The sequence below is a fragment of the Phocoena phocoena genome, chromosome 1 (genome assembly GCF_963924675.1).
Source record: "Phocoena phocoena chromosome 1, mPhoPho1.1, whole genome shotgun sequence".
Classification (NCBI taxonomy): Eukaryota; Metazoa; Chordata; class Mammalia; order Artiodactyla; family Phocoenidae; genus Phocoena; species Phocoena phocoena.
The window spans coordinates 185,414,305-185,434,760 of NC_089219.1; the positions used below are offsets into that span (position 1 = coordinate 185,414,305).

The following is a 20,456-nucleotide window of genomic DNA, read 5'->3' on the forward strand; positions in this document are numbered from 1 at the left end:
ATCTAAGATAGAAAAAGAAATAACATTCATACAAATGTTTCTGTTCATTGCTTGTTTTTCACAGGGGCGGGTAAGGCAAGAACAGTGAACAACTGATTTTACTTGAAAAGTAAATTTTCTTGTTTAGAATTTTTTCTTTAATGAGCATGGGTCACGTTTCATCACTTTTTTTTGAGAAAATATATATATGTTCATTACTACCAGGGTGATATTCAGGAAAGTCCTAGTTGAGCTGAGATCTCCCAACAATTCTCAGAATACTCACCAGGCCTCTTTCATAAAGGTAAATTTGTACCTTAGAGATGGAGGAAGGGATAGGCCTGCTGCCCGGGGCCAGGCGTGTAATGCTCAGGGCGGACACAGAAAGAGAGAGCAAGTCTCCAGACAGCGTTTTATGTCTGTAATTTCTGCCAAAGGGAATTCTTTTCACTTCGTGTTGGGGGGGGCGGGGGGGGGGCTCGATCGGCTAGGATGGCAGCCCAGGGTGGGTTCAGTGGTCGTCGCGGGTTGCTCTCGGCCAGTCTCCCCCAAATCACATGTCTGAGCTTCACGGGTTTCCCTGTGTCCACCTAATACTTGGCGTTTTTCCTGACTGGATTCAGGTCAGCTAACTTTACGTTTTTGAGCTTCGCCTTGGGGTGTTAGTTGCCGTGACCCCTAATGGAGCTGCTGTAAAGAAGTCCTGTGAAACAGTCCAACAGAGGTCTACTCCCGAGGCGTGATTGATTTCTTACTTACGACCAGCATACCGGGGGCTCACTTGGCTGTTTAGACATCTGTAGGATAATAACATGACTTGTAAAAGTACAATGTGTGTTGTCAGAAGAACGATAACTTTTAGGTTATTGTCTGCATAATGACTCGGACTTACTGTCTCAGCAAGGACCCTCTTTCCACCAGCAGCCAAAAGGGAGAGAAGAAACCCAGTCCTGCCACAGGCTGTTTTTTCTTTAACTTTTTTTTTTTATGGAGCTATAACAAATCTATAGTAAAGTGTATAAACCCCAAGTGTCCAGCTCGACGCATTTTTACGTTTGTAAAACTCAGGTCTCTGTACGACCTTGAGCAGGGCGTACGTCCCGTCTGAATTTCACTTTCCCCAAACATAAGGCAAGAGCACTAAACCAGATTGTCATTTCACCAAGTGTGGCGCGTGTGTGTGAAGTGAGATGATTCTGCGTGCCTGTGGACGGGAGAACATTTTTCACTTGGATAGATATGTAGTTTTTTATTTTTTAAACTTTCGCATGAGTTGTAATTCACATACAATAAAGTGTACACACCTTTTTTTTTTTTTTAATGGTTTATTTATTTAGGCTGTGCTGTGTGGCATGCAGGATCTTAGTTCCCCGACCAGGGATCAAACCCTCGCCCCCCCGCAGTGGAAGCACGGAGTCTTAACCACTGGACTGCCAGGGAAGTCCCTAAAGTGTACAAATCTTAGTTGATGCAGGTGTATACTTGTGTAACTACAGGTATAAACCATCTCCAGGTCCCTAGAAAGCTACGTCCCCATCCCGGTCAGCAGGCATCCCCTCCCTCCCAAGGAACCCAGTGTTCTGAGTTCTGTCAACACCACCTGTTCCTGCCCGCCTTTGAACACCCTGTAATGAAACCATAGCGGATCTACTCTTCATCTGCGTCTGGCTGTTCGCGCCCATCGTCTGTTTGGGAGAATTACCTGTGCTGTTGTACAGAGCAGTAGTTCACGCATTTGCATTGCCAAATAACGTTCCATCGTATAACTATACCGCAATTATCCATTCTGCTGCAGGTGGACATCGGGGCTGTTTCCAGTCGGAGGCTGCTGGGAGCAGAGCTACGGTGACTGCGGTGTCTTTGGAGGACCTGTGCTCTCATCTGTCCTGGGCACACCCCTGGGAGGGGAATTTCTGGGCCGCGGAGTCCTCACACATTTATCTTCCGTAACGACTACCAGATTGCCAAACCAGATGTGCCGATTTCCGCTCCATCAGGACATGAGACTTCCAGGTGACCCGCACCCCTGCCCCCTGCTGTCACATAACCTTGCATGAAAATATGGACGTGCATCTGCCAGGGGAGGAAGAGAGACGATCAAAACCTTTTTCAGATTCTTGTAGGGAGTTTCTGACTAACAGGGCGCTTTTCAGTGTTCCGGTAAACATAATTCTAAGGGAGAGTTTTAGGGGGGGAACACATTTGGCTAAAGAACTTGGAGGGAGAACATATGCCCAGCAGACCGCAAAGCTGTGTGCAAGGGCAGAGGTGGGCGGGAGAGGTGGGTGCAAGACAAGGGCTATTTTGGAGGATGGAGCCAGCATCCACGTGACCTTGTGCCAACTGAAATGAAGGCTGAAGCTAAGCTTTGCACTTATACAAATACAGGCTCAGAGACCTGAGTAAGAAACTGAGGATACGTTGGTGAATAACAACGAAACGGGACAGACGGGCTGATTCGGCAGGAGTTAGGACCCAAGAGGTCATTTGGTCCAGACCAAGGGAGGTGGTGACGGGCTCCACGCTGCATCACAGGCCCACGGCTGGGGGTTCTGTTCCACTTTATGAACTTGCCGTGAGGACAGGATACACGGAGGGCACAGTGGCCAGGTGGGGAAGGCCTCGAAACCCTGCCACACGAGTAAAAGCTGTAGGAAGTGGGACACCGTCTTGGGGCGGGTGGCTGTCTGCGGCCATCTGAGGGCTGTCAGGGGGAGAGGAACGGAATTTGTAGTGCAGGACCCCAATGGTGGACACAACAGAGAAAACTCTCAGGGGAGCATCACAGGAGGTGTCTAACGAGGGCATCTGGAGATGGAAGGAGCTGCCTGGAGAGACGGTTTTGCTGTCACGGAGGTGTTCGCACATCTTTCGACAGTCACTGGCTGAAGTTAACTTGGGAGAGTTCAGGAGTCCGATGAAAAGTTGGAAGAATGAGTCTAAGCTCCCTTTTAACTCTGAGAGTCTGTGAGTCTGACTGTGTGACCTTGGACTTCTTGGAACCTCAGCTCTGTGTCTACAAAACTGAGGATGGATTAAGAATCCTTCAACACCAGACAAATTCACTGAGCTGCTTCCCGAGGGAGCCCAGATGATGAGTGACGCGTGTTCCCAATCACTGGCTGCGACTCGGGCAGTCAGGGTGTTTGGTTGTAAGTAACAGAAACCGATTGCTAACCAAAGGGAAAAGGGAGTTTGTGGAAAGAAGTGGGAAATCCATATAACCTAAGAAATGGCTAAAAGGCAAGGTGTGGAGAGGACAAAAGCTACAGCACCCCTGTGGCACGCCGCAGGGGCAAACCGGCAGCAGACGGGTTTCCCCTCATCCTTGGACCACAACTCAGTACTCAAAGTCCAGGGAGGGACTCAGTCCCCTGGACTAGCCAGGTCTCACATCTGCCCCTTGACAAGAAAGGTCAGTCCCCAGACTGAAATCGGAGGCCTTTATCAAGGAAGGGACAGTCAAGGGTCCCCCACGTATACCTCCCTCTTCTCTCCGGCTCAGGGTAGGACCTCAGAGCTCAAGGGAGTGAGTATGTGATACATTTCATCAGGAGTAATCTTCATTCTGTTCTAGCTTATCTTCAGAAGTGAAAAATGCATCCATCTGGATGCTTGAATTTTCACCGACAGCACATGTGATGTGTCCTCACTGAGCGGGAGGTGCCAGCGAGCTGGGAACACGACTCCCCCAGGAGACAGATGCGCTGGTGGACTCGCCATCCACAGCGGGTGTCAGGCGCCCGCTGAGTGTCCAGGGCTGTGATCGACACCGAGATTATTTAAGCCGGTGCAAAAATGGAAAGGTTACCTATTTGCCCCTTGTAGATGCAAAGGGCAAGTGCAGCGTGTGGGGGTGAGTGGGGTGGGTTGGCCCAGGAGGACGCCTGCGCCCCCAGCGTGGCCCCCGCCCTACCCATGGGTCTCCTCACACCCTGACTGTCCAATCCCCGTCCCCCACCAGTGAGGCTCCGCCCATGACTGGACAGCTGGGGTCCTCTGGGGAGGTGGCGCCCCCAGAATAAGGACAGTTCTGTCCCGGGCCAGCAGCTGTCACCTGAGAAAGACTGAGATTCCCCACCCGGCAACAGCAAAGAGGCTTGTTGTGCCCAGACGGGCGCAGCTGGGATTCCCTGCGGTGGTAATTAACCCGGGGAAAAGTGTGACAAATCCCCGGGCCTGGGCTGCGGTGGCCTCTCATCCCTAGGCCTTCCCGACAGGACCCCAGCCTGGGTCTGGCAGGCTGGGGGAGAATGCTGCGGGGCGGGAGTCTCCTCCTTTTCCTGGAGCCATGGGGGCGCTTGCACGGTCCCGTGGGTGTCCTGGGCTCCAGCCCTGGCCCCTGCCTATCCAGACGGCGGCTGGAAGCAGACACTCGGGTTGCAAAGCGAGCCGGGCACAGTGGGGGGCGCTGGCCGCGGGCTCTGGTGCCGCCTGATTTACTGAGCCCGGAGGTCACTGCTCCTGCAGGCCCCGCTGATGCCAGGGGACACGGCAGCACGGAGACACTGATCAGTGGCTTTTACTCTTCCTTAAGCACCTCCAATTGCTGTCATAGCTGGAGGGACCGGCGGTTTCAGAGGATTTCGGCTCACGTCCTCAGGGGCCCGTGGGACAGAGACTCCAGGAGGGGTCAGAGGCCCCGACCCGCAATCTCGGAGCTGCTCCCGCTCCAGATCACAGCCTCTCTCTGGACTCAGTTTTCTCACCCGTCCAATGGGTGGAACCAAGCCTGAGGCATCTCACTGCCTTTTAGGGATAAAAGAGAGACCCCACCGAGTATTGGAAAGTGAAAGCCCCTCAGGAGTGGAGAGGTTCCGCTGCTTGTGAATCTCACACCCCTCTCTGGCAGGCTTGCTAATTTTGTTTTTCAAAAAGCCTGTAATTGACTTGAAGGAGACCAACCTACCTGCTTGGTCAGAGGAGGGTAGGAGGCGGGTGTGTGTCGGGGGCGCGACTTGGTGGGAAAAGACTTATTTGCAGGGATTGTCTCAGGAATGAAGTAAGGGGAGGAGGGTGACTTCATAAAGGTCCCTGTGATCAGAGCCCTGGGTGAGTCCAACTGGAGGAGGAGGCTCCTGGCAGGAAACTGAGGCCCAGGCAGGGTGTGGGACCTGCCCAGGGGACACACCTGACCGCAGAGTCGCTCTGGAATGTCCTCCCTAACTGGCTTTCCTCCCCCCCACAACCCAGGAGAAGTCGGCTTCCAGGATTTGGGCTTTTCTCCCCAAGGGCTAATGGAGTGGCTTCCTGCTTCCAAAGCGGTTTCCAGCCCGGCAGAGCCGTTCTCTGACACTGTCCTCACGCCGGGGGCAGCAGGCTGGGCAGCTGAAAAGCATTCCCTGGTGTGGGATTTGGCAGGGGGGAGAGCCGCATGGCACGGCGCACCCGATCCGTTTACATCCTGCTGTTAATAGAGGCCATCAATCAGGGCCAAGTGCAGCTGGCCTGCCGGCTGGGCCCTAAAACAGAGGCCACCTTCTCCCTCGGTCACCCCAGGGCCCGAAAACCCATCCCAGGAAGGAAGCTGGAACATGTGCTCCCGACGTGATGACGCGCACACACAGCTGGGGTCTCCCTCTTGGCGGTGGGCTCCCCCAAATGCCCCGACCTGAGTAGAATGCCTGACACGGCGGCTGGCACACATTAGGTGCTTACTGAATACTTTAGAAAGGAGTCTGGTATTTGGGAGGCTTTGGCCCCAAACGTCAGGGGAGAGGGAGGGAGAGCTTCTGGGGGTTTCAGCCACCGACTAGACGGCAGATTCCCCGTGGCAGGAGAGGCGTCCACTTAGCGCAAGGCAGATCCTTCCCTGCAAGGGGACAGTGGGTGGGGGCCCCGGCCGGGTCCGTGGGCTCAAGACGTGAGCTTCACGGTTCAGAGCCGGCTTCTCTTTTTCCCTGGTGCCGGGGGCCTGCATGGCTCTGGGTCCTGGACATCTGTAACGCCTCTTGGATATATTAGGGTCAAGACCAGGGCTCAGGTGGACCAGCCTTCCAGGCCTCCCGACAGAGTCCTGGATAGTTCAGTGCAGAGGGACTAGGAAGGCCAGCCATCCTGTTCCAGAATGCTCTACTCCAGTTAGATTGTGCCCTACACCAAACACTGAGCCATCAGGGCCCTTAAGTTCTAAATCAGTGGAAGTATCTGCTATTTTTTTGCCAACTATTTATTTTAACGCTCAAGCCTAGCATAAGAGCAAATGAACATAAATTAGGGGAAAGGATTGATTAACTGGACTGACTCTCCAGCCCCCACGTGTATGGACTTAGCCCAGGCCAGCCACTCTGCTACATATTATTCAAATACCATCTCACAATTCCCAACAACCCTGCAAAGCAGGTGTTATTTAATCCTCGTTTTGCCAAGTGCAGGAACGAAGCTGGAGAGGGGCTAAATTATCTGATCAAAGTCCCAGAGCAGGAAGTGGCAGAGCTCGCTTTCACGCCTGGACTGCCCGACTCCAGGGGCCATGTTTCAACCACCCAGAGAGGATGGGCCTGGAGAGAAGCTTCCAGCAGGTGTTTGTCAGACTCTGACCTCTCCCAGAGGTCCCCCCTCCAGCCGGGCATGGGTAGCCCTCCCTGGTGAGGGGAGGTGCGGGCGGGCTCTCGGGGGGGACCCTTCGGACAGACCGTCCTCACGCTCTCCCTGGAGGATTCCTGGCTCTCCGACCTCACCTGCTTTTCTTTCTGCACCGTCCAGGCTGGTCCCAGCCTCCTGATGGCCATCAGCTGTGGGCCCAGCAAAGAGTGTGCAAGCCCTTGTGAGCTTAGGGGTGACGACAGGCCTTGCAGCCGCCAGGGCACAGGATCACTTGACAGACATCTCTATTTCACTGTCACGAGGGCCGAGCCTGGAGCCCTCTCCCAGCTCCTGCAGCCGCCCTGGCCTCCCTGTGACCCAGCCCATCTTGTTTCCATCCATCCGACCCTCCCCTCACAGCTGCGGTTTTCATACTTTCTGGTCAGAGCCTCTGAGCTATCCCTCGGTCCTCCAGTGTCACCCCGCACTGAGGGCCAGAGGGCTAAGAAGCCCCCCACCTCTCCACTGGAGGACACCCCCTCCTCCCTATCCACCAAAAGCTCTTCTTAAAAATACCCATCCGAGGGGGCTCCCTGTTCCCCCGCCCCGTTCCCTCAGGGGGGAGGTTTCCAGGAATTTGTTGGGGATACATACAGAGATTTAACGTAGCGCAGGGGTCTGCAGAGGGCCAGAGAGTGACTGTTTTATCAGGCCACACAAGTTCCCTTGCCACCATGCGATTCTGCCGTTGTAACACAAAAACAGCCTTAAAAGATATGTAAGTGACAGGGCGAGACTGTTTCCGATAAAACCTTATTTACAAAATCAGGGACTTCCCTGGTGGTCCAGTGGGTAAGACAATGCGCTCCCTGTGCAGGGGGCCCAGGTTCGATCCCTGGTCGGGGAACTAGATCCTGCACGCCGCATCTAAGAGCCCACGTGCTGCAACTAAAAGATCCCGCACGTGGCAACTAAGACCCGGCGTAGCCAAACAAGTAAATAAAATATTTTTAAAAAACTAAAAAACCAGACTGCCCCAGGTTTGCCCTGGGGGCCAGAGTTGCCAACCCTGTGATAGACAGCAGTTTAGGGGAGTGGCCTGGGTGGGGCACTCTGGCTGGGGCACACCCTGCACAGCTGGGGCACCGGCCTCACCCACCCCGCAGAGATCCTGAGTGGACAGAGGCCTTTGGGGAGCACGGACCAGGGTCGGGGCTGCTGTCATGGAAGCATCCCGGAATGGGGCCCCAAGGCGCTGACCGCTGGAATGAGTCCTCGTGACCCGGGCAGACAGCCTTTGCCCTAAGGGAGGAGGCCCCCAGCCTTATCGTTGGCTGACACCCTCATGTGCTGCTGGACTGATGCGCTTGGAAGAAAACCCCAAGCCAATGCTCCCGAGGTCGTGTGTGGCTGGTGAGGTGCTTCCTGTCTGCGAACCGGAGCCTGCGGTTCCTGCACGCGAACCTCCTGTGTGCTGAACTGGGGGGGCAGCGGGGGGTGTAGGGTGGCTCTGGGCCCCTCCCTCTCCCTGCCCACAAGCAACTGCTGCGGAGACACCCTCAAAACTGAGTGAAATGGGGCTCCCAACGCTGGCCGCCAAGAGAGGTGCCCGGGAAGCGGTGGGAACGGGACGTGGGGGCGGTGCGAATTCGCGCTCTTTCTTCCACACAGGTCCCTGCAACGGATCCCAGTTTACCACATTCTCGCCTCAGAAAAATAATGGCCCTTTATTTTTCCAAATCTAACTCTATGTGTCCACTCAACACGGTCATGGGAAGCTGTGTCTCTCATCATGGCGGGGCGGTTGCCCTTGGGTCTTTACTCCAAGCTGTTCTCCACTGAGATGCTCCTGGCAGGGGCCTGGGGGTCCTTGAGGGCGGGAGGCCCCAGGCTTCAAGGTTAGGATGGAGCTGTGGCTCTTTCCCGAGGCTGGAGCCCTGTGTCTCAGGACTGGGCCCCTTGGGCATCACAGCAAGGCCTTTCCGAGGTCGCCGTCTCCCCTAGAGAGTGGACCCGGGACCCACAAAAGACTCATCCCCTTCCCAGTCCAGGGAGAGTCCTTCAGGCTCCCTACCTGTTCCCACCCCGCCTCCCACCCGCGGCCCCAGCCCTGCTGGCCTCCCTCCCCGTGGCCACTCGCTGCTCCTCCAGTGGGGCGAGGGCCGTACCTGTGGTACCTGAGGCTGTGCTCCTGCCTATAGCACCGCAGGGGTCCTCGGGTCACGGGGACCAAGGCAAGACACCCTTCTTGGAACGGGCAATTCAAGTGCCCAGAGAGGTGGACAGAACGTAAGTTAAAACCTCAGTCAAGGATCCTGTCCATCGTCCCCACCTCATCAAACTACCCGCCTGCCTCTTCCTGCCACAGGGAAACATGCCATCTTCCGGGCTGTGGTCTGTGGGGAGCCCGGACCCCGGGTGCACTGGCATTGCTCCAAAGGTGACCTCAGTAATTCCGGCAAGTACCAGATCTCGGACAGCCCAGGCAGCAAGGGGTACGCGTCTCTTCCCCTGACAGGGGCCTGCCCTTCTCTTCCCATCCCCTAGAAGGTCTCCAGTCCCCAGACGAGTAGGAGATATTCCCAGAACCAGGGGTGGAACCAGCAGGCTCACAGGGACCTCTGCTGATAGGTTACCTGGAGCTTACCTCAAGCTCTGGAGGGAGGATGCCTGGGTTACAATCCCAGGCCCAGCATCTCGGCCTTAGGAAGTCCGTTACTTCTCTAAATCTCTGTTTCTTCCTCTGTAAATTGGGGTGATAATAGTACCTCCTTTATGGGTTTTTTTTTTTTTTTTTTTTTGCAGTACGTGGGCTTCTCACTGCTGTGGCCTCTCCCGTTGCGGAGCACAGGCTCAGCGGCCATGGCTCACGGGCCCAGCCGCTCCGCGGCACGTGGGATCCTCCCGGACCGGGGCACGAACCCGCATCCCCTGCATCGGCAGGCGGACTCTCAACCACTACGCCACCAGGGAAGCCCCCTTCATGGGGTTTTTATGAGCATTAAAGGTTTATGTAAAGTGCCCAGCCGGTGCCCGACCTGCAGCGGACCCTCAGTCGCTATTGGTCAGTATCGGTAATATTTACAGCTCCCCATCACAGAACACCTACGACGCACTGGCCCTGGGCTCATCGTTTGACTTGGATTATATATTTTAATCCTGACCATTCACTGCTTTGGGGGTATTATTAACCTCATTTCATAAGTAAAGAAACTAAGGTCCAGAGAGGTTAGGTAATCTGCCCATAGCACACGCCAGAGACGGTATTTAGTCCTGGATCTGTCGGACTCAGGAAAGCCAGCTCTCTCTGCCACATCACGTGCCTCTGATGGCAGAGTTGGTCCATCCGCCGCTGTCCCGACCCAGCTTTTTGTCTTGGGGTCCGCTTCCCTGATGAACCCTTGCAGCTCGTGAGGACCTGTAGTGTGTCTTGTGTGTCTCTATAGCGTCATCACGTCCAGTGAACGCAGGGAGGGGAAGGCTAGTTCCCTCCCCTGTTCCCCTGCCCTCGGCCTCTCTGCAGATCGCAAGCTGACCAGCCAGGACACAGACCTGCACCGCTGCACAGCAGTGAACACGGCGGGGAGGCCGTGTGCTCGGGAGGCTCACGGTCATTGAAGGTGGGCTTCCCCCCCACCCCCCAGCCCAGCCCTTGATGCTCAGGGCGTGGGAGAGCCCTGAGCGGAATCAGGCCCCGATGCTGGGTGGGGAGACCACGGAGGCCGCAGCCCCGCCGGGTGCAGAGCCCTGGGCTTCTTCCGCTGCCCGTGCGCTGCCTCTGCGGGTGCTTGGGGAGGCTCACGCGCGCGGGTGCCCCCTGCAGCTGGGCTGGGTGATATTCTCTTGGCCCTGGGGAGCGAGGTCAGGCCCTGTAAGTGGGTTTCCAGTCCTGGTCTTCTGCTAACTCACTCAGGGGGCTTTGTTTTCTTCTCTTGGCCTCAGGCCGTTTTGTACAAATCTGCATCAGGGGGGACAAACAGGTAACACAAAGGCCAGATCCTTCCTCAGACATGCTCTGTTTCGGTTTGCTCAGTGTTTCTGAAACTTTAAATTAATCGAAGGTAAATGTCTGTTGGAAAGCAGATCTCGTCTCTGAGTTGGTTATGCTTTTGCCCACAAATAACAGAAAACCCTCCTCCAAGTGGCCCAAGAAACAAAGCCACTTCCTTACGTCCACGATGACAAGCCCTGGGTGGCGTCCAGGGCTCCAACCACAGCTCGGGGCTGTCGCTGGAGAGCCAGACTCTTCCCGTCCCACGGCTCTGCCACCCTTAGGGGTAGGGTTGCCACTCACCCTCGTAGGGTGGCTGCTGCAGACCCAAACTCAACCCCCATTCAGGCAGGAAGAGGGGGAAGAAGTGGCCCTGGGTATATCTGGCCCTTTTATCAAGAAGGCAAAAGCTGGGCTTCCCTGGTGTTGCAGTGGTTGAGAGTCCACCTGCCGATGCAGGGGACACGGGTTCGTGCCCCGGTCTGGGAAGATCCCACATGCCACGGAGCAGCTGGGCCCTTGAGCCATGGCCGCTGAGCCTGCGCGTCCGGAGCCTGTGCTCCACAACGGGAGGGGCCACAACGGTGAGAGGCCTGCGTATCCCAAAAAAAAAAAAAAAAAAAAAAATGGGATGCTCCACTAGAACAGCGATCTAAAAATAATTTTAGAAGAACGGAACAATTTACCCCCAAAGACACCCTGCTCTGAAACCTGCAAGACAAGGTGCTCGGAGCAGAGTTTCTCCCGGGAACTTGGAGCTGTGGGGTGGGGCCCACCCCTGCCCAACTCTGGGCCCCTGCAGTCCCGACAGGGGTCAGTCTCTGTGACCCTTTCCTCCAGCGCAGAGGGGGAAGTTCCCCATCCCTCCTCCAGACGCCAGCTCCCGGGGCTCCCCTGGCCCCTGAGCTGCCCAGCCCGCTGCCCAGGGCCCCGCTTCCCTCGCTCAAGAACAAGGTGGGCCAGGAGCAGGCGTGGCCGCTACTGACGATGCGGACCGGAAGGACTACAGCAGACCTGAGAGACTGAGTGAGAGGATGTACTTAAAGCGCTTAGTAAAGGCTTCATTCAGGTCAGCCCATCAACATCGTCATCATCATTGCCCATCATAATCACCCGACCCTGGGTACCTGTCTTATTTCTAAAGGCTTTTCCAGGTAAGGGAATTCCAGCCTCTTACCAGCTCGAAAGAGGACTGGGGAGCTTTTCCCTGGCTCTAACCTAGCCATAGTAAGAGACTAATTTTTCTTCTGGAAACACAAAACAACTCGCTTGCGTTACCTTGAAAATAGCAGGTTATCATCATGAAGGTGGTTCATCCAGCCTCCCATCCAGGATCCCAGCTTGCCCCCTCTGGGCTTTTCCACCTGCTTTGACACAGGACCCAGCCTCCCACTTGTAAACCCGGCAGATGCATGCTGGGCGGGGCTGTTGGCGGATGGGGTCTGAGGGTTTGGAGCCCCAAAGAGAGTGCTCAGAGAGCTCCCTTGGCTGGTTTGTCTTCCCCAGTACATCAACGCCATCTCCAACCCGAGACACATCTAGGTCAACAAGGAGGGGGGTCGCAACGTTTGACCTGGAGCTGCATCTCGAGTTCTGAGAACAAGCTTTACCTGTATAAGGTGAGGCTGGAGGGGCCATCGAGGGGGGGGGGTCTTGGCAGGGATGCTGCTGGTCCTGGGGAGATGAGCCCCGCCTCCCGTGGAGTTCCTGCTCTGCTTGGGGTCAGCTCAAACCCTGGTGGAGACAGTCCAGGGAGGCCTCTGACCTCTCACCGAGCGACCGGGCTTTCCAGCCGGGGCACGGGGTCAAAAGAGGTTTCTGAGAAGTGCACCCCTCTCCTCTGAGCTCTCTCTCCAGACACATCGCCGCAAGGACTCCAGGCGTAATGACACATCAACCAGGTGGTGGCAGGGTCGGTGTCTGGAGAGGGGTGCTGCAGGGGGCGGCAGCGAAGCAGCACACTGTCCTGTGGTCAGACTCCTCCTGGCTCCACCAGCTCCTGGCTGTGTGACCGCCGGAAAGGTGCTTACTTTCTCTGTGCCACTTGTGACGTGAGGATAAGGCAGCACTTGTCTCCTGGCGTGTTGAAATGATAAACGAGATAGTGTGTGATTTGCTTTTCCGCTCAACCTCCCCGTGGCTGCCCTGCCCTGGCTTGCCCCGTCACCCCTCACCCCCGCTCCTTTGCTCCCTGCTCCCTCTGTCTGCCGTGCTCTGCCCCTCATCCACACGGCTAACTGCCGCCCCCCAGGGACTCCCCGGCCCCCCTGTGTAGTGCCGCGTGTGCCCAGCCCCATCCGGCTCCTGGACCCACATACTCCTTTCTCTCCCCCTGACCCCAGTTCTATCTCTTTCTAACAAACATTATATCATTTACATATTTATGATGCTTATTATTTCTCTGTCTCCCCGTAGAACTCTAGTTCCCTGAGGGCAGGAATCTTTGTTTTATTCACTGATGTGTCCGAGTACCTAAAACAGTGCCTGGCACACACATCGGACAGCTAAGTGTTAGCTACTGTTACTACAGCTCTTCCTCGACCGACGATGGGGTTACGTCCCGATAAACCCCTTGTAAGTTGAAAATATCATAAGACGAAAATACATTAAGGGCTTCCCTGGTGGCACAGTGGTTAAGAATATGCCTGGCATTGCAGGGGACACGGGTTCGAGCCCTGGTCCGGGAAGATCCCACGTGCCGTGGAGCAACTAAGCCCGTGCGCCACAACTACTGAGACTGTGCGCCTAGAGCCTGTGAGCCACAACAGAAGCCACTGCAATGAGAAGCCCGCTCGCTGCAACTAGAGAGAGCCCGCGTGCAGCAACGAAGACCCAATGCAGCCAAACATAAAATAAATAAAATTAAAAAAAGAAAACATTGAATACACCTAACCTACTGAACACCATACATAGGTCAACCCAGCCCTCCTTAAACACGCTCAGAAGACTTGTATCAGCCTAGAGTTGGGCAAAATGATCTAACAGAAAGCCCATTCTGTCATTAAGTGTTGAGTAGCTCCTGTAATTGACTGAATACTGTACCGAGAGCGGAAAGCAGATGGCTCTCTGGTACGGGATGGTCCTCGGTGTGTCGGTGGATCTGGCTCTCTGGTACGGGATGGTCCTCGGTGTGTCGGTGGATCACCCTCGTGATGGCGGGCTGCCCGGGAGCTGGGGCTGCACTGCCCAGCAGTAACCTGGAAAGATCAAAAGTCAAAATTCCAGGTACGGTTTCTACTCAGTGTGCATCGCCTTCGCACCATTGTAGAGCCAAAAAAAAATCACAAGCCGAGCCCTTGTAGAGCAGGGACCATCTGTTTTTCAGCAAGTAGCCAGTCGTTCCAGGGCTTGGCTAAGGTGGGTGTGTGCATCAGTGGCCGGTAGTACTCTGCTTCCTCATGAATGAATGCCTGGGGGCCCGGCCACACCCGCTCTCTCCCGGCCCCTGCTCGGGTAGGAGCTCTGCTCCACCTGCCGCAGTGCCGGCTCAGCAATCTCGGGTGCCTCTTGCGTAAACTCGGCAGATCATTTACAGCGTGGTAAGAGCCACGGATATTCCTAGAGCATTTCTTTCCCTCCACCACGTGCTCTGGGCCTCCACCCCGCCCCTCTCCGCCCCACCCCTTTATCGTCCAGCGGTGTTGGTGTTGTTTGGTGCCCGGGCCGGTCGTCGGCAAGCAGGATGGGGGCAGGAGGTGCTGTGGACCCACTGAGGCCCTGGAGCCCCCTCTTCCTCTCCTGGCCTCAGGATGGCGAGACGGCCCCCTATGGCTTTGACAACCAGACCAAGCACCGCCTGCAGCATCTGGGGAAGCAATACCAGCTCCAGAGCCGAGACCTGCGGCCGGAGGACGCCGCCATTTACCAGGTCAGGGTGCCGGATGCCGGCGTCTCCTGCGCGGAGCTGGAGGCCAGCGGTGAGCGGTCTGCCCTGCCGAAGTCTGAGTGGGGGGCACTCATTTCGGTTCCATCGCGGGGGGTAGGTGAACATGGTATGGCCCCCCTCGCAGCTGGGGAGAGGAACGAGTGCCCAAATGGTTAAATTATGATGACGCCTTGTCAAAATCTTGGTCCAAGGTCTGTGTTCTTCTGGTGCTGGGCTGGGCTCCACTGAGGGTCTCAGACATGGGGTACCTGGCTCTCGCCTGGCTCACAGGCTGTCCATAGCCTCCACTCACTCTCAGATCAGATCTGCCTAATTCTACGGCCTCCTCTCTGATGTGGGTCCTCCCCTCCCACGACCCCCCCGCAAGAATCTCCACCAGGTCGGCACGCTCCTGCCCTGTGCGGACCCCTCCCCTCCCTGCCCCCCATGCCCACACCCCACCGGGACTGTCCCTTCCCCCCTCATCAAGCTCCGTCCCTTCCCACTGCCACTCCCCCCCCACCCCTGCCCCAGCACCTGACAGCTCAAGGGACGTTGGAGGGAGGAGAGGCTTGGGGCGGGCAGGTAAATCATACAGTCGGGCTAAGTCAAGGTTGAAGAAGGAGCGGGAAGACCTCCAGCTGGCCTGGCGTGGTGGACGCGGAAGGGGGCAGGGCTCTGGGGGCAGCCAGACCAGGCTGTGAGTTCCGTCTGGACCACGTCCTAGCTGGGCAAGCCATATAACTTGTAGAGCCTCTCTGTTCTCACCTGTAAAAGGGACATAATAACACCTGCCCTGGAGGTGGTTGTGAGGATTAATCGGACGGCAGGCGTAAAGCGCTGTGCTCTGCCTGTTGGTTTCCCTTCTGTTCCTAACTGCCCCCAGATAGAACGGTCCGATTTAGAATTCCAGAGTCGAGTCTGACTGTTCACAACCTAATTATAACGTCTCACTTTATGTGGGGAAACTGATGCCTGGGGCAAGGAGTGGCCTGTCCACGGTGACAGGGAGCTGTGGTTAAGCTAAGCTCCCAGCGCCCTGCGTCGGGTCACGCTGTGTCCCGCTCCCCGGCAGCCGTCCTGCCCCAGGCGGTGGTCCCGCCGGCCTGTGCCCACTGCGGGGAGCGGGACAATGCGGTCCTCGAGGGCACTTTCTCTGGCCCCTGCCCCAGCGCCACCTGGCATCGCCGGCACCGGCCGCTCCGGCTGAGTGACAGATACGAGGTGTTCGTGTCCAGTGATGGGCTGACCCACCGGCTTCTGGCGAGAAGGGCCTGTTTCTCAGACGTGGGCCGCTACTCCCTCGGCACCGAGCTCCACGCCTGCAGCGCCTGGCTGGTGGTTGAAGGTGAGTGGGCCACCCCCGGTCTTTCCCCACCTCTGCCACGGTGGCGGTGGCGAGACCTCAGGGCCCAGGAGGGCGGGAGGAAGGTGGGGCGGGGCTTCTGTTGCCAGTCCCCTGCTTTGGAGATTCCTCCCTCCCGCCCCTGCAGAGAATGAGGACGGCCCCCTAGATCTATTCTTGATGCCTGCAAGTGCAGGCCCTTCACGGCCAGCCCAGCGCTCCGCAGTGGCATCTGTTCCACTGGGCACAGATCCAGGATGGCCCTAAGGTCCCGGACAGGGCTTGGGACAGTGGCCCAGGTCTACTATGGATGAGGAGCCCCTGGGTCGGGCCGAAGGACACCCTTAAACTCCCCTAGGGTTCTGGGTTCAAGGTGATCCTAGGAAACTGTAAATTGGACATTTGTGAGGCAGGCAGTAGGGCAAGTAGACGTTTTTAAAAACCAGCCACCTGCTCGTGGCAAATGGCTTTTGGCTTCTGTATTTTCTCTAAAACTCCTCCTGAACCACCTAGCAGACTGGGGTGGCCTCGGTTACAGGACTGGGGCAGGTGATGATGGGATTTATCCACCAATGAGCTGCCACATTCTGGCTTCCTCTGGAGACGGTCGGCTTGTTTCCCTGCTGGGGAAACTGAGGGTCAGGCAAAGTCGCTGGGGTCCGAGACGTGGCTTGGCCTGGGTTCACAGGTCTTTTCTCCTGTCTTTCTCTGGGGGCGTGACCTCTCACCAAAGCTGGGAAGGATAAAAGCCTTCTGACCGCGAGCACCGGCCACCAGCAGCAGGTACAAGGAGCCCAGAGCCCAGAAGATTCCAGAAGCATCCGTGGCGAGCGGGGGAGACCCAGAGAGCAGGACCCCACAGGGAGCTCCCTCCAGGGGGCCAGGCTGGCTTCTGGGCTCACAGCCGGCCCAGACAGAGGTGGCCTGGGTGGGCGCAACTACACTTTGATGGGGAACAAGGAGGCAGCCGACTCAGCCTGGGGCCCTGGACTGGCAAGAAAGGGCTTTCTGGAAGAAGGGGGCAGAGCCACTCCTCTTGGTGAAAATCAGCTCGATGGAGAGGGACGCAGGGACAGGAGCCTTCCAGGGGGCTCAGGGGAGGGCCTAGAATCAGGGCTGGGCCTCGCAGGGGACCAACCGCGAGGTCGTAGCAGCAACAGCGAGGGGGACGGATGCTCTGGGATGGCAGGAGGCAGGAAGGCTGGGTCCCGGCGTCCTCAGGCTGGAGGGCTGGGGTGCAGTGGGGGAGGGAAGGGGCATGGCGAGGATCCCAGAAGTTGGCCGCCCAGGCTCAGTCAGGAACAGCCCTGGGACGCTCAGCTGGGACCTGGGACCAGAGAGCGGGCCCCGCAGGGATCCCAGGCTGGTCATGTGGGGTCTCGGTCAGAAGGGGAGGGGATGGAGACTTTGCAGGGGCAGAGCCCGGATGAGGTGGGGGGAGAGGATGGCCTGAGTGGGGAAAGGGGGAGAGGAGGGGCCGGGGCAGCGCAGGGCAGCGGGACTGACCTGGGGGACACCAGGGGCCGCCGCAGGGTGGGAGCTCCTGGGGCCCTGGAGCCTTCCAGAGGAAGAGGTTCTAGCTCCATGGCAGGCAGGGGCCCTGAGTCCTGGGGCTCTCGGAAAGGTAGTGAAGCTGACCGTGGGGACCGGGGGTGCCCCTTGGGGTCAGGGGAGTCTCCAGGACAGACCTCTGAATGCAAGGACATCCAGGGGCCGCCGATATCTGGTGGCGGGAGCATCCCCGTGGGGCCCGGGGGTCCTGAAGCCAAAGCTGGGTCTTCACTGCAGGAGGCAGGTGATGGGGGCCCACGGCGGTCTGGGGATGGGGGAAGGGGCTACACAACCAGCCCTGGAGGCCCAGGGGGTCCCGGGGGCTGGGAAAGGGGCCCACAGGGGCTCAGGGGAAGGGAGGGCCTGGAGACGGCGGGGACCTTCGGTGAGGCTGAGGATGGCTCCAGCAGCCCCCAGGATTCCCGAGCCTGGACAGCCGGGCAGAGGGGAACAGGAGAGGCGGGCAGAAGAGGGTCTGAGGGCCCAGGCCCTTGGGATGACACACGGTCCAGCCCCAGCAAATCCGGGGCCCACTGTGGGCCTGGAGTGCTGGGGTCTGGTGGGGGTCAAGGGGGTGAGGGGGGCATCCAGGTGGCTGGGCTGATGGGTTCTGGTCAGGGAGTAGATGCCAGAAGCCACAGGCTAAGAGGGCCTTCGGGCCCTGGTGGGACACTGGGAGACACGGATGGGTTCAGAGGTGCAGGGGCCATGGGGTCTGAGCCGGATTTCTGGGATAGGCCACGGAGCTCCAGGGAGAAAGGACCCAGAGGTGAGATGGGCCGCGGGGATGGCGCGGGAGGCTCGGCGGCGACGGAGTCTAGATTCGGTGATGGCTTCGGGGACCCCAGGGCAGCAGGCCTTGAATACGGAGCTGGTTACGGTGATGGCTCAGGGAGGCCGCAGGCTGGGGGGTCTGGTCGTGCTGGCGGTCGAGTCGCCTCTGAGGCCCCTGGGGGGACAGAGTCTGAGGCCGGGGGTGGTGACAGGCACGGCTCGGAGGTGCCCGGGGGGATGTGGTCTGGAAACAGAGATGGTTGTGGTCCTGCCGGAAGGGGGACTGAGGGACTTGTTCGTCCCAAGGGTGGCTCAGGCGGCCCTGAAGGAGGGCCCGTGGGTGACGCCGGGATGTGTGCAGAAGCCGGGGAGGCGTCCAGAGGCCGAGGGCGTGCTGGCCCTGCGGGAAGTCATCATCCTGGTGGCGGTCTGGGGAGTCCGGGGACAGCGGGGTCTGTGGGGCGAGGTGGCCTCGGGGCCTCTGCCACAGGGGCAGGACCAGGGGGCTCGGGGAGAATAGGGCCTTGGGGTCAGACTGGGGATTATGGGGGCTTCAGAGCCCCGGGGACTCTGGGGGCTTCTGGAGAAGGAGGCCATGAAGATGGCTCTGGGGCTTCAGGGTCTCTGAGGGCAGCGGGCAAAGTGCGAGATGCGGACAGAGCCAGGGGCCTTGGTGCCGGGGGCTCTGGAGACGGAGTCAGTTCTGGGGGTGCTACCCGGGGCCCCCCGGCACGAGCTCCTCGCGCGGGGCCAGCCTCTGAGAGCCGGGGCACTGAAGAGTCTGGTGAAGCGCTGGGCCCTGGGCATGGATCACGAGCTGCAGGGCCTCTGCCCGCCGGAAGCACATCAGCCAACGGAGGGGCGTCGCGGGGTCTCGAGCCTGGGGGCACGGAGCCAAGGGGTGCGGCAGGCTTTAGAGGTGGTTCAGGAGGCCTTGGAGCAACGGGGTCAGGGGGTGAGGCTGGTTATAGGGACGACTCAGGGGGTTCTGGAGGAACTGGTTCAGGGGGTGAGGCAGGTTACAGGGACGGTTTGAGGGGTACTAAGGGAATGGAGTCAGGGAGTGGGGTAGGGTGTAGGGGAGCCTCAGGAAGATCTGGGGAGATGGGGCCAGGGGCTGAGATGCACTGCAGAGATGCTTCAGGGAGGTTTGGAGGAACAGTCTCACCACCTGGAACGGGAGGTGAGGGTGGACCCAGAAGCCAGGAAGCCATGGCACATGGGTCAGTATACTGGGCAGCCCCAGAGGGGTCTTACGGTGGCACAGGTCCCAAGGATGGTCCGGAGAGGGGCAGAGGGATGGGGCTCGTGGGAGGGGCAGGTGCTGGGCTGGGCTCTGGGATGGCCACGAGGCCTGGCACCGCAGACAGTACAGCACACGGGAACGGGCCCAGGGGCCCAGGGCTGCTGGGGATGCACGGAGGCCCTCAGATGCTTTCAGATGGGCAGGGCTCCAAGAGTGCTTTGGGGGTCTCTGGACCCCCAGGCACCCCTGAGGCATGGGGGGCTGTTGGCTCGGAGGGAGAGTCAGGAATCAGAGGGTGGCAAGGTAGCTCTGGGCTCCCGGGGTGCCCTGGGCACAGAGGGGCTCCCAGTGGGGAGGGAGGGTCTGCAGGCCACGCAGCGGGTGTGGGCGCTTCTGGGGTTCCTGACGGTCGGGAGGCAGCGCAGGATGAGACCCGAGCAGGGACAGCTGCTTGGGAATCCGGACGTGACCAGGCCTTCTGGGAAGCAGGTCCAGGGGCAGCAGACAGGGGTCCAGCGGCTGGGCAGGGGGCGTTGGCACCTCAGGGCTCCGGGGCTGCGCAGCTGGGTGGCGGGAGGATGGGGGCAGGGTTGGGGGGCTCAGCAGGTACAGGCCAGGGTCTGGACAGCAGCCGGATGCCCGGGGAAAGGGGCAGATCCATGTCAGGGTCCGCCGGTGGGCGCAGAGAAAGCCACGCTTGGGGCCCAGGCTGGGAAGACCAGGGGTCTGGCCAAGACAGCACAGGTGCCAGGGACCGGCCCCCAGGCTCCAGGGCTTCAAGCTCCCTGCAGGAGGAAGATGCCACTTTCGGGGGGACCCATGAAGGGCCACAAGCCTCCTGGGGCTGGGAGGGGGCTCCAGGCAGAGAGGAGGCTGGTGGGGGGCAAAGCCCAGGGTTCCCAGATGGCAAAACTTCAGGTCTTGGAAGGAGTAGGGCTAGCAGCCCAGGGGACTCAGGTGTCCCGGGCAAGGGGACTTCTGCTGGGAGGGAGAATGGCTCCACCCAAAGGCCTGGGGATTCGGGACGTCAGGGAGCCTGGGAGGGCCCAGATGGTCCCTTCAGCAGAAAAGGCTCTGGAGACGGGTCACAGGGGACCCAGGGGCCCGGCTCTCAGCTGGGCAAAGGACAGAGGGGAGGAAGGGGCTTCCTGAGGGAGCAGGGGTCCCTGGAGGCTAAGGA

The 20,456-nt window shown here is 58.6% G+C and overlaps 1 protein-coding gene across 1 annotated transcript; it reads left to right on the plus strand.

Annotated features, from left to right (window-relative positions):
* The first annotated feature begins 17,289 nt into the window (after nt 1-17,289).
* IGFN1 (immunoglobulin like and fibronectin type III domain containing 1) lies at nt 17,290-18,550 on the plus strand. The gene is made up of 2 exons (XM_065890058.1): nt 17,290-18,324; nt 18,392-18,550. The coding sequence occupies exons 1-2, from the start codon at nt 17,290-17,292 to the stop codon at nt 18,548-18,550; spliced, it is 1,194 nt and encodes a 397-aa protein (XP_065746130.1).
* Nucleotides 18,551-20,456: the final 1,906 nt, after the last annotated feature.